General features: G+C 40.4%; 2 protein-coding genes across 2 annotated transcripts; one reads left to right on the forward strand and one right to left on the reverse strand.

The window, feature by feature from the left end:
• The first annotated feature begins 5,798 nt into the window (after nt 1–5,798).
• On the forward strand, nt 5,799–8,150 carry LOC106336249 (protein MCM10 homolog). The gene is made up of 11 exons (XM_013775021.1): nt 5,799–6,017; nt 6,081–6,240; nt 6,308–6,382; nt 6,453–6,693; nt 6,811–6,935; nt 7,012–7,045; nt 7,143–7,189; nt 7,288–7,425; nt 7,483–7,547; nt 7,624–7,687; nt 7,768–8,150. The coding sequence occupies exons 1-11, from the start codon at nt 5,918–5,920 to the stop codon at nt 7,898–7,900; spliced, it is 1,182 nt and encodes a 393-aa protein (XP_013630475.1). The 5' UTR covers nt 5,799–5,917; the 3' UTR covers nt 7,901–8,150.
• Nucleotides 8,088–11,008, reverse strand: LOC106336248 (serine/arginine repetitive matrix protein 1-like). Its single transcript, XM_013775020.1, has 6 exons — nt 10,916–11,008; nt 10,353–10,533; nt 9,986–10,257; nt 9,142–9,888; nt 8,915–9,064; nt 8,088–8,832 (listed from the first exon to the last, which is right to left on the reverse strand). The coding sequence occupies exons 2-6, from the start codon at nt 10,480–10,482 to the stop codon at nt 8,164–8,166; spliced, it is 1,968 nt and encodes a 655-aa protein (XP_013630474.1). The 5' UTR covers nt 10,483–10,533; nt 10,916–11,008; the 3' UTR covers nt 8,088–8,163.
• Nucleotides 11,009–11,839: the final 831 nt, after the last annotated feature.

Raw genomic sequence — 11,839 nt, forward strand, 5'->3', positions numbered from 1 at the left:
ATCCGGTTAATCTTTTCAAATAAAAATGAATCAAACGCAAGTTTTGTAGTTGGTTGGTGTTATCGGAAGTTGTATTTTTTCACCATTTAACTCATAACACAAGATTTTGACAATACTACCTATATACTTTAGATTTTTAGAATCATTATATCAATTTATTTTCATAGAATTCTATAATAAGCAAAATTTTCTCCAACAATTTCCAAATTTAACAAATCTCTCAAATTTTAAAATCAACAAACTCTATATAAATCTAACTTCCGCTAACACCTCCTTTTATAAAGTATATGTTTGTCATAGGCATCATCAATGGACTCCTCCATGGGGATCCTCAATACCATTCTAGTGAAAGCATCTATATTTCTTTATGGGATTCCTTCATAGAATTTATCCAAGGTGTTCCAATGATCACTTTATAGATGGCCGGATGATTGACGACTGCGAAGTCCACGATCTTTGTGACTCCTTCGGCCATGACTGGAAGCATAATCGGCCCAAGAGTCATCGACGTTGTGCCCGAAAAACTAGTTAGTGGTTTCGCCATTGGTACGACTTCGCCCAAGTTCATATTGATCCTTTAGAGGGTTCCACAGAAGATGATATCGATACATCGAGGTATCTGATCACGAGCTCAATGACGAGTGGATCACAATGAAGTTTGTTGATTCCGACAGTTTCATTTTCCTCATATGTGATTGTGTCGTTCGGGACGTCGAGGGGTGGGGACCAATATGTGCTCAAGTCGGCCTTTTGTTGATAAGCCTATATCGATGAGACAGTGTCATGGCAGTATTGTGACCCTCTGATGATCATGTTCACTCTGCGACGATAGTCATCGTTGCCTTTGTCATTAAGTCTTCTTCCGCGTTTGCCGTTCTCGCTCGACCGGCTCCATTGAACGTTTTTGGCTGGCGAATTTTGGTCGGTTTTTGGTGGGCGGTCACTATCGCAGATGAGATTCTTTATGCAGGTCACTTTGGAGATTTCTCTTGCCAGTATCACCGTTAGTATCGCGCCAAGAACTTTACAGTTCTTAGTGGAGTGATCTCTTGTCTAGTGAAACTCGGAGAAAGTTTTTTCGTCGTACGACGTGTTTTGGGTCCATATGTTTCTAGATGTTCTTCCATGTTCTGGTGTGGAGTTGATGGGTAGTTATGCGCTTCTTGGACGTCCTCCCCCTTGTGATGGAAGTACTTGTCGTTACGAGAGGTTTTCTTTTTTCGCTTATGCTCATATGTTGTGTCCTTCGAAGATGCTTTCATTGGTTTTGTCCTTCGAAGATGCTTTCATTGGTTTGTGTTTTTGTGACAAGACTTTCATCACCTCTTCGATAATGATATAGTCTGTGGCCTTGTGGAGAGCATCTTGGACCGTGCCCGGTTTTTCGGGAGATGTCCACTTCCTGAAATTTGACTTGTACAAGAGTGTCTTTCTGAGCGCGTCTATGGAGACCTTATCGCTGATCCCTCTGACTCTCGACATGACGATCTTGAATCTGTTCATGAAGTCTCGGAGAGGTTCGTCTTCCTTTAGGGATAAACTCCAAAGGTCGGCATCAGAGGTTTCCATATCCATGAAGATGTAATGCTGCTTGAGACATTCCCAAGCGATTTGGCGGAAACTTCCGATGGAATTTCGCTTTAGGCAAGAAAACCATTCGAGTGCAGCTCCCTGGATATTTTTGACAAAGAGGAGGCAATAGCCGGTGTCTCTTTCGTTTTCCCTGAGTTTTGCCCTACCCATCGCGACCTGGAATGTTTGTTGATGCGCTTTGGGATCGGTGGTGCCGTTGTACATATGGATCTTGATCTTCGCAGGATCTGAGATTTTCGTCTAGGTGATATGAGCAGTGAAAGGAGTTTTTCAAGCTTATTCGAGAAGTCTATCGATCTCGGGTGCAGTGAATTCGAGACCTCACCACGAATCTCGTCATGATCATCGCCAGTAGTTTTCCAATTTCATCGGCGTTTGCTGCGAGTGATCCAAGACTGTTCATCGGCTAGTTTCTCTTGTTCTACCCAGAAGATGTTTACTTGTTCTTCTGTCATGGGTTTATCGAACGAAGAGTCATGCCGAGTCATGCGACTTCTCGTCCTTCTCGGATGCACGTTAGCGTCCATTCGTACGGACTGATCGTTAAGATCCAAGTCAACTCGCTCGACTTTGTTATCTTATGTTTCCCGTTCAAGAGGTGGAAGATTCTCCACATTTGGCCGCATTATGATAGGAATCACATCATCAGGGTTTTGTCTTGATGGATTTCCATGAGAATTTGTGGGCCTATTCAGTGGGGATACAAAATCGATCCTTCTTCCACTGCAGAATCTCGTAGTACGGTGTGGGAAAATTTCCCTAGTTCTCGATGTTAGGGTTTCGACTTGTTTAGCTAGAGAACTTGGGAGCTTCTCTCGTTTGTCTTACTTGTTTCCAAAAGTAGGGAACATCTTCTTAATGTCTTTGAACGGCGCGGTGTTGGTGTTAGCGTTAACCGCATAGATGTTTGCTGCTGGAGTAGTTTCAACATTGTCGTCAGCGATATCACCGTCACGAGCTTTGTGGCTTTGAGCGTCTGTAACCATACTTGACCAAGCGCTTTGCGGCTGTGAGTTAGATTGATCTCTAACCTCCCCTTCTTCTATCGCCATACTATGGAAACCAAAATTTGTACCGTCGATTTTCGTAATCGTAGAAAAGTCAAGAAACCCTAACTTTCCCTAAGGTCCACGATTTCTGCTAAGCCAAACGTCAAGTGATCAAAATACAAAAACAGACAAAGTAAATAAATCGAAGTAAAGAGTAGAGCAATGAAGATCTTATTCTGAATCTGAATATGAGCGTTTATACCATGTAAAAGCCTCGGTCGTAAGAACTGTCGGCGAGTTTCCTAGCTCTAACCACATAAGACCTTAAGACTTAGTTGAGTCGCAGCTCGATAACAAAAACACAAGTGCCTAAAATTGCACTAAGTGGTAAGTTGATGTGTCAATTTTTGTGTCACTGCGCCTCTCGCCTTGACTCTCCTTATATATGCCCCCTAGGTCGGTCGTCTTTCCTTTTCTGCCCCCGGTTCGAGTCTATTACTTTGTGGAAATCTTTTGTATTCTCTGGATCTTCATGATTATCCTGGAAACTTGAAATTTATCTTTTTTTTTTCCATTTATCTTCTACGAAAATCAAATAAACCGTCATTGTATTTTGGGCTCATTCTCGTCCGAAATCGTAAGTGACTTTCACCGCGTTGTAGACCTTCTCGGGCCATTTTTTTACTTGAAAGTTTTTACAATTTCTTTTTTTTTTTACTTGAAAGTTTTTACAATTTCTTTCGGATAAATCACCTTTCATACGATGTTGGCGCCCATACCGTTGGTTCCATGAGAAAGTAAAACCAATCGTATAGTCGAGATAAAAATGATGTCGAGTTAACTGTTACCGTTTTATATGATTGATTCCAAGTTTTACAAGAAAACAAGTCTTTGATGTATTTATCGAAAAACTTCAACAGAAATTCTAGTTGAGACGAAACAATGATCAGTTTGGTCAAGACACGTGGGTGATACAAGGAGTCTGTTGTCGCCTCCTGGCGACACGAAGAGGGAGATTGTGCGGCCTTGTCGCCTCATGGCGACAAAGAAGAGAGCGATGAGATGTGGCCGTCCGTTGGCGTCAAGGAAGAAGCTTGGCCGCCAGTTGGCGTCGAGGAGGAGGCGTGGCCGCCCATTGGCGGCGAGGGAGTAGCGTGGTCTGTTGGCGGTGATATCACTCAAATTACCCTAAGGAGTGACTTTTACTCTCTCAAATAAGAGGTTCAGTTGTAGTACTTAGGGATCAAATCCACAGAGACTCTAGGATTACACAATAGATTTGTAGTTTTCAAATTAAAGCTAGATAGTTATGATTAAAGTAGTAAATGAAGCTAAGATTGGGTGAACAAAGTAGTTGTTCAGTTGATTGATTTTAGGTTTTAAGCAATTTAGGGAAGACGCTAGATTTAGTATAATCTTAGGTATGATAAGTATGCAAACTTATTGGGTTATCAGGGATTTATAAATAATGATTGTTCTCGAACTAAAACTTAATTTATAATCTACCACTTTTCGTTTTTTTAGATTATCTTATGTCTAGATCTCAGATTTCAACTTTCGTTTATTAATCATGAGAAAGTTTCAATCGATATGTTCTCTACGAATATCGATCGATACACCTTTCAAAAACGTCGATCGACACAACAGTAGTTATATCGATCTATGTTTATTCCAACAAGCTTTACGAATGAGTTTGATAGGTACTCTAATCTCTTAGACCAACTTCCGTGTGTATCTTGTTAATTAGATCATACTAGTTTAGTTTCAGGTAACAGACCAATCTTCCGCTTGCGCCAGTTAATCCTAAGATTTAAGTTCAGGGTGACCAGGCCTAGACTTAGCAGTAAGAACAACTAGATGAAGAACTATTTTAATTCCCTAACATATTCATTTCAGCAATACATAGATCAACATTTGAAGAACCTAAACCTAACAATAAGACTACTCAGACATAGTCATAAGAAACATTATGATGGTTTGAATAATACTTAAATAAAATAAAGATGAAAAGCAAACAGGTAGAGTAAGAAACAAAGGGAGTTCAAGATCATCTCTAATATGAAGTTCAAATCTCTCTCTCCAATCACAAGCTCTCTTCTCTAAGTGTAGAGATGTCTGCCTCCAAATTTATCTCTCTCTAAAAGTCTATGTCTAGGTAAAACATAAAAAACCCTAATAAATAGCCTAACAGACGACAAAGAACTTATGGTGCAAATCTTGGAACTTCTGAATAAAACTAGTAATTTCCTTAAATCATCATTAAACTTCGCGTATGTCTCGTCGATTGACGTTGGTAGTGATCCGTCGATCAATGTTTTCTTCAATAATCGATTCCGTCTTCATGTTTTCGGCAATGCCTTCATAAAAGCTTCAAAATGCCTCCAAAATCACCATTTTACTCCAATGGATACCTGAACCTGTAATTATTTTTAAAAGACTCCAAAATGCATATAAAAGATTCTAAAAACATATATAAATCGTGGATAAAACCGTAAAAGTGGGTAAAATCCATGGCATAGCAGGCGGCGAAGCATGAGTGTGGCCCCCCGTTGACGGCGAGGGAGGAGTGTGGCTGCCCGTTGGCGGCGAGGGAGGAGTGTGGCCCCTGTTGGAGATGAAGGAGGAGCGTGGCCGCCCGTTGGCGGTGAAGGAGGACCGTCTTGGTCGCTTGATTGAGTCGAGGTGCGGAGTCGGCGACCAAGCTGGCAACGAGGCAGAGTTGGCGTGGTCGCCTGTTGGCGAGATGGACCGGAGACAATGAAACGATGAGAAGTCGGGACACGGCGGTTTCTCGTCTTATCGTGTCAAGAGATCGAGTATACTTTTTGTGAGAACTTGTTAGTTTGATTTTTTTTTTGAATCACACAAGATTTTAGTTCTCATATTCCTTTTACTTTAAAGGGAGAAAATAAATGTTTTATGTGGTAGTTTCTAGACATCGATTCCGTCGTGACCGATTTGAACCAACACCGATCTCTTTAAAGGCTTTCATTTTTGAATTTGGTTGTTTTAGTTTCTAATTTCTGTATAGTAAAGTGTACGCAACATTATAAATCAAGAAAATAGTTAAGTTCAACATTTTACCCAAAAAAAAAGTTATGGAAAAAAAAAAGAAAAAAAAGAAAGAAAACGGCATGCTGACAGTCCCGTCACGCAAATTATGTTCGGTTTAGTTGGCATTATGGTACACCGGTCAACATAAAAACGGCGCCGTTGCATTGTTTTATTTGGGTGGCGGCAATACGATTGAAACTCCCGCCCACGCCCCGGAACCAGAAGAGAAGATTTTTGTCTGGTTGATGTTGAATCAAGACAATTGATTGCTTCTGGAGATAATGGGAAACAAGAACCAAGAGGATCTAGATCTGCTTCTGTCCCTTGACGAGGAGGAGAGGGTTCTCGAAACTCCTCCCGGTTCTCCTTCTGCCCCACCCGGTGAGTTTCCGATCAATCGATTGCAGAGTAGATCTCATTATTGAAATATCGATCTTTGTGCAGTATATTTGACGGATGAAGAAGAATCCCCCAAACGTCGTAGAGGCCAGGCGGACTTGTCTGACTTCAGAAGTGTCGTTCAAGATTGCATTGACTATAACCCCAAACCTCTAACCAATAAACCTAAATGCGACATTGAAAAGTTCTCTGGCTTGCGCTTAAGGTCAGAAAAGTTAAATCCTTTTCCTATTCGCTCCTTGTCCAAACTTATCTGTTGGTTTCTTTTGTAGGAATCAATTACTTAGCCCTGCACAGATTAGTGATCTCTTCTCCGACATTCGTTTCGTTCGATTGCCGACAATCAAGTAAGTCCAAACGTATATGTTGGTTTCTTGCACTACTTACTTACTTACTTACTCTTGGACTGATTAATAGGAACTTGCTAATGGGTGACAAACTCTCCGGCTGCTGGGCCACAATGGGAGTGCTAACTGAGAAAGGACATCCCAGAACAAGCTCTATAGGCCAGCCTTATTGCATTTGGAAAATCTGTTCCTTAAACGACAACAGCACTGTCTCCTTGTTCTTGTTTGGTGATGCTTACAAGAAGAATGAGACTGAAAAGGCAGCATCTGTTTTCGGTCTCTTTAATTCCTCTCTTCGCAAGGACAAAATGGTAAGCATTATTATAGCACATTTGCCTGTGATGTCTTTAACTAAAATGATAATCCGTCATTCACCACCACCTCCTCCTTTGCCTTTTTGACTGATGGATTTATTCTCTTTGTGGCAGGGAAGTGACTTCTCATTAAGTGTCAACTCCGCTAAACAAATGGTAAAACTAGGAGTGTCCGCTGATTATGGAGTCTGCACAGCCAAGCGTAAAGATGGAACAACTTGTACCTCTGTTGTAAACAAGTAAGTTTTACCTTGGCCCATGCGTATCGACGCTCTATTTGTTTATTAATCTTTGAGTTGTTTCAACTTTTTTCAGACGCCAAGGAGCTTTCTGCAAGATTCATAAACTGGTACACATCCCTCTCCCTACATTGCCTTCATCTTGTTTTCTGCCGCCAGTGCAATGAACCATGTTTTCACTCACCATGTTTTTTTTTTTTTGCACAGAATGCATCAGACAAATTTGCTACAATGAGAAGTGAACTCAAAGGCGGGTATGTGTTAATGCTACCGAGTTTGGCCATTACCTTGAGTGGGGGATTTGCATGATTCTTGGGAGTTTTAAGTTTTTTTTTATTTAAACTTGTTTCAGAAACTTGAGAACGTCTTTCAGAGACCCAAAATCCCAAGGGATTTACACAGTTGAGCCACCAGTAGATAGGAGTGGGAACAAAAAGGCTAATCAGCCTGTCCGAGTACTATCAGTGGAAGGTCTCCGAAAGGCTCTAAGGTTGGAAAACTCTCATTTAAGTTTTTTTGAATGCCAAATATAATGGTGAGTATGCAGTGGTGCAGATAAAGTGACGCCTAACGTACACTCACAAGGAATACGTTTCCTGAACGAGATGGCTAGTATGCTTCTTCTTCTTCTTTCTTTCTCCTTTTGATACAGTTATACAATCTATAAGATCTGATCTTGGGTTTACAGAACAATCGGCTTTGAAGAACGTTAACAAGAAATCTGAAGCTGTGAATAAGTCTGTAGAGAAGAGGTACTACCATCTTTCTTGACTTGTCATCTTCTTCCGGAGTTGTGTATCTCAAAATTAGATGTTCTTGATATTCTCTTCAGGAAAGCATCTAATGCAAAAGAAACGCAAGTAAAGAGAAAGAGAGAAGCGCACGGCAGTGGTAAGAAGGATACTCCTGAGATTGCCACCGGGAAAATGATGGTCCTAGATTTCTGCAGCTCCGACGAAGAATGAGTCCTCAGCGGACTTTAGCCAATATGCAGATCATTTAATGCGAAGATAAAGGATTGTTGTTCCCATTCATACGAGAAATGTTCCTTTTTGTTATATTGGATTTGAGATGGTATGTCTTTCTACCATTCTTTGTGTTCATTTAGACATATATCATAAACTGTTGAGAAGAGTTGATACACACGCTCTATCCAAAACAAATGTTAATTACTTTGTGTATATGGTTGATAAGAACAAAATAATTTCCGAAGAAGTAATTGGTTTTGTCACAAGATGTCTTGAAGAAGAGATTCACCCTGAAACTTGCCCACCTTGGAACTGAGAAACGCCAATCTCTTGTCGAGACGCGCTTTTCTCATATCCAGACTTCCCAGCTTCCCAGCCATCTCGGTCGCTCTCTCTCTCCACTCCATCAGCTTCTTCTCCTTCTCCCTCAGCTCTTTCCCCTGTTTCTCCATTTCTTGTCTCACAAGCAACACATCCCCTTGGCACACCTCTTTCTCCGTTTGACTCATCTTGTGCTGGTCGTAATGCTTTACCGCCTCAACGATTTCCTCCAGGACGGGCTTGAGCCAATCTACCTTGATTTTCACGGACTCAATGTCTTTAACAATCGCTAGCATTTCCACCACGCGGGACTCCTTGAGATGCTTTAAGGGCGTCGTCTGGAGTTCGAAGACCACGGAGGCAAGCATGTCGAGGTAGTAGGATCTCGTGGCAAGCGAATGTAGTTTGGAAGCAGATGCAATGTCACCGTGCTTGTCTAGGATTTGCTCAAGAGTAGCCGAGACGCTCGCTCTGACTTTGTAATCTCCCACAGAAACGATAGACTCGGACTGAGTGGACTGCCCATCTTCTCTTGTTTCATTTTCCTTAATTATTAGACTGAAGCTCTGCGATTCATCTTGTTTGCTTGGGGATTTGTGATGGATGGGCTGCAACAAGACGACAAGACATTTTTTGTGTGGTGAGTTTTTAAAATTAACACGAAAGGCATGAGATGAGGGATATACATACCGTGTTCCTTCCAGATTTTTGTGTGATCTCAGGGTAACGCCAAACAGAGTTATCGTCGTGTTCATCATCCACAAATGAAAATTTATCGTCATCTGAGCTCGCACACTCATCCAATTGATTGGTGGGAGTTTCATATCCACGGCGACTAGGCTGAGGTAAGAGGCCAAAAATGTTATTAGCATGTGCAGAAATGTGAAGATGTGAAGGTAGATGGTAAAGAGCAGTACCGTAATGGGTCTAGATTGTGGCCTTTCTTGAGGTGACAAAATGAGTTCTGGATAGAGTAGAACCGATTCATCGTCATTCTCGATGTAAACCGATTCAGCTTTGCTCCCAAGATAATTGTAGGCCTGAGATGATCTTTGACCCATCTCAGAAGACGTTTGTGAGATTTTTTCCCTGGCATCAGGTGACTTTCCTTTCTGGACTGCAGTTTTTTGCCTACTTTCATGTAACCTTGGCCTAGTTTCAGCTGCCCGAGGCGTTTGAAGAGTTGCATTGTCAAGGGATCTGTGGGATATGGGGTGAGTTTGGGGAATTCTAGGGCTGGGTTCAGGTGTCTTGGACCGCTGTTTCGGAGTCCTTGACAATGGTTCAAAGTAGGTAGGCTGAGGCTCTGGAGTCTTGGACCTTGGCCCCGGGGATCTGGCCATGAATTCAGGTGACCTCCCTCTATGTTGTGCAGTCCTCGTCCTATTTTCTGGCGTTTGGGGCCGCCTTGCTGTTGCAGCAGAGTCATGTATGGGTGTCATCGGCCTAGTATCAGAGGTGTTGGATACACGTTCAGGGGTCCTCGGCCTTGTTTCAAGTGAAATAGGGTCCTCTTGGTGAGCCCACGGCCTAGTGTCAGAGCTGTGTTTGGGTGTGTGGGGCCTATGCCGAGGTGTCCTAAGAGGGTGTTCAGGCGTCCTAGGCTGAGTTCCAAAGGGCCTTGGAGAGTATATATCATTATCCTCACCTCCACGCTGATCATCCTGGTAGGAATACCAATATATATATATATATATAAGTGAGACTCTGGCGGGGAACAAAAAAGAAGAGTGCTTAGCGTTAGCCAAGAATAACACTTACCCTCCTTGAAAAATAGTCTCCCCCTGAGTATCCTGCCAGAGAAGGCGACATAGGGAGCGAGTCCATATTGTTTGTAGGCTCGTTCTTGAGTTGGGACGGGAGTCCCTGGAGGGGGGACAAGCGGCTGAAGAAGTTACCATTGGTGTGATCAGTGGAAGGTGAAGTGTCTGATTCAACCTTCTTCTTGGCAAAATAGCTGGCAAGAGGTGATCTGCTTCCACGAGCCGGACTGCCTGTAGGAGTGTCCCTGCTTGGAGTTCTCTTACCAAACCCTGACATAAGTTAGCATGTTTCATGAGATATAATTCTTGATGATAGCTTTCTTACCAAGTTATATAAATAGAATAGAATTAAATCTCATAGGTACCAAAGAGTTTCTTTTCCTTCTTGTGGACATTTCCGGAGTTTAGTATCTCTAAACAGATTGCAGTACACTCATGGAAAGGATTGCCTGCGTTGGGGCAACCTTGAACCACTTTTCCAGACACCATTTCCATCTCACAAACTTGACAAACTCTCTAAGATCAATCTCTTTGATTAAGACAGAGCTGACATAAATACACAAAACAGTGGTCAGATCTATTGAAACATTAGAGACCCATCGAAGTACATAACACAAGAGGGAGTCAACGCTTTTGACAGGGTGCAATTTTTTACAGAAAAATATGATTCTACAGAGTCAGATTGATTATCCATCTTTATGAGTTGGTTTAATAAATGATCACACAACATGAGACAATACTAATCAGATCGACTATGATGTTGATCACTTGAAAAATCTCTCCATTAAGGATCCTATGTTTTCCCACCATACAATTTTAAATGCTTTTGGTGAAAGATCATATTCTCAAATTAATCTGCAAACCAATGGTATAAATGCAAATGTATAAAAGTATAGAAATGGGTCAACAGAGAGATGGATAGAGATACCTGTAAGTAATTTTTGTGGAGGAGAAAGATGCCGGTTGAAGAAGAAGTGAATGATTATATCTTGTTATATAGATGTGGAGAGAGAGAATGAGAATGATACCTTGAGTGTGTATATATATTGGAACTACCTCTAATATGATGAGATTGGTTCTACTGTTTTGCAACTTCGCTGACTTTGACCGCCACTAAAAAACTATATAAGTTTCAGAAGAGACTTGGTCAATTCGCCATTTGATTTTTTATTTATATATTATCCCCTATCCCTATTATTTGAAAAGCATTACAACTTCTTTTTGTAACCACATGTCATCACTAGAATGATTCTTAGAATCATTAGAGAAATATGTTGGTCCATCTAATTATATAATAAGCTTTTTATTAAACTAGCAATAAATTCATCATTAATGTATTTTATTATTTCCTTAAATAAAATTTACGAAATTGTCTAATGTGGCTAAAGTATATATGGCAATTAATGATTTTGAATAATAACAATTTGATAAAAAATAGTGTATCTTCTATCATATTTGTTTAATTTTATGCTATTAAATAAAATAAACAACCACAATAACCATATAATAAAAATTTAGATTTTTATGTATATGTTATATTTTGAATTTTTACAAACGGCTATAAATTACTAAAACTGTTAAAAGTCTCACATTCAAATTTTATGATCCATGGTTTAAAATTTTTGTTATAACAAAATACAAATGATTACAAAAATTATATAAGTAAAAAGTCTAATTTAATTAATTAATAAGATTAATATATATATCGTTTTAAATTAAACTATAAACCATATAAAATACAATATTTAGTTTCAAAATTTACTTTGAACAATTTTTTTGATAAAAGTTTTGAACGATCATTGACAACTTATTTTTTTAAAAATTATAAATTACTAAAACTATTAATCCCACA

This window comes from Brassica oleracea, chromosome C3, assembly GCF_000695525.1.
Source record: "Brassica oleracea var. oleracea cultivar TO1000 chromosome C3, BOL, whole genome shotgun sequence".
Taxonomy (NCBI): domain Eukaryota; kingdom Viridiplantae; phylum Streptophyta; class Magnoliopsida; order Brassicales; family Brassicaceae; genus Brassica; species Brassica oleracea.

Coding starts and splice junctions, on each gene's coding strand:
- LOC106336249 (XM_013775021.1), top strand. CDS start 5,918: ATGGGAAACAAGAACCAAGAGGATCTAGATCTGCTTCTGTCCCTTGAC. Junction 6,694..6,810: donor CTCTTCGCAAGGACAAAATG/GTAAGCATTATT, acceptor TCTTTGTGGCAG/GGAAGTGACTTCTCATTAAG. Junction 7,190..7,287: donor AGAAGTGAACTCAAAGGCGG/GTATGTGTTAAT, acceptor AACTTGTTTCAG/AAACTTGAGAACGTCTTTCA.
- LOC106336248 (XM_013775020.1), bottom strand. CDS start 10,482: ATGGAAATGGTGTCTGGAAAAGTGGTTCAAGGTTGCCCCAACGCAGGC. Junction 10,258..10,352: donor GAAGGAAAAGAAACTCTTTG/GTACCTATGAGA, acceptor AACTTATGTCAG/GGTTTGGTAAGAGAACTCCA. Junction 9,889..9,985: donor GAGACTATTTTTCAAGGAGG/GTAAGTGTTATT, acceptor TATTCCTACCAG/GATGATCAGCGTGGAGGTGA.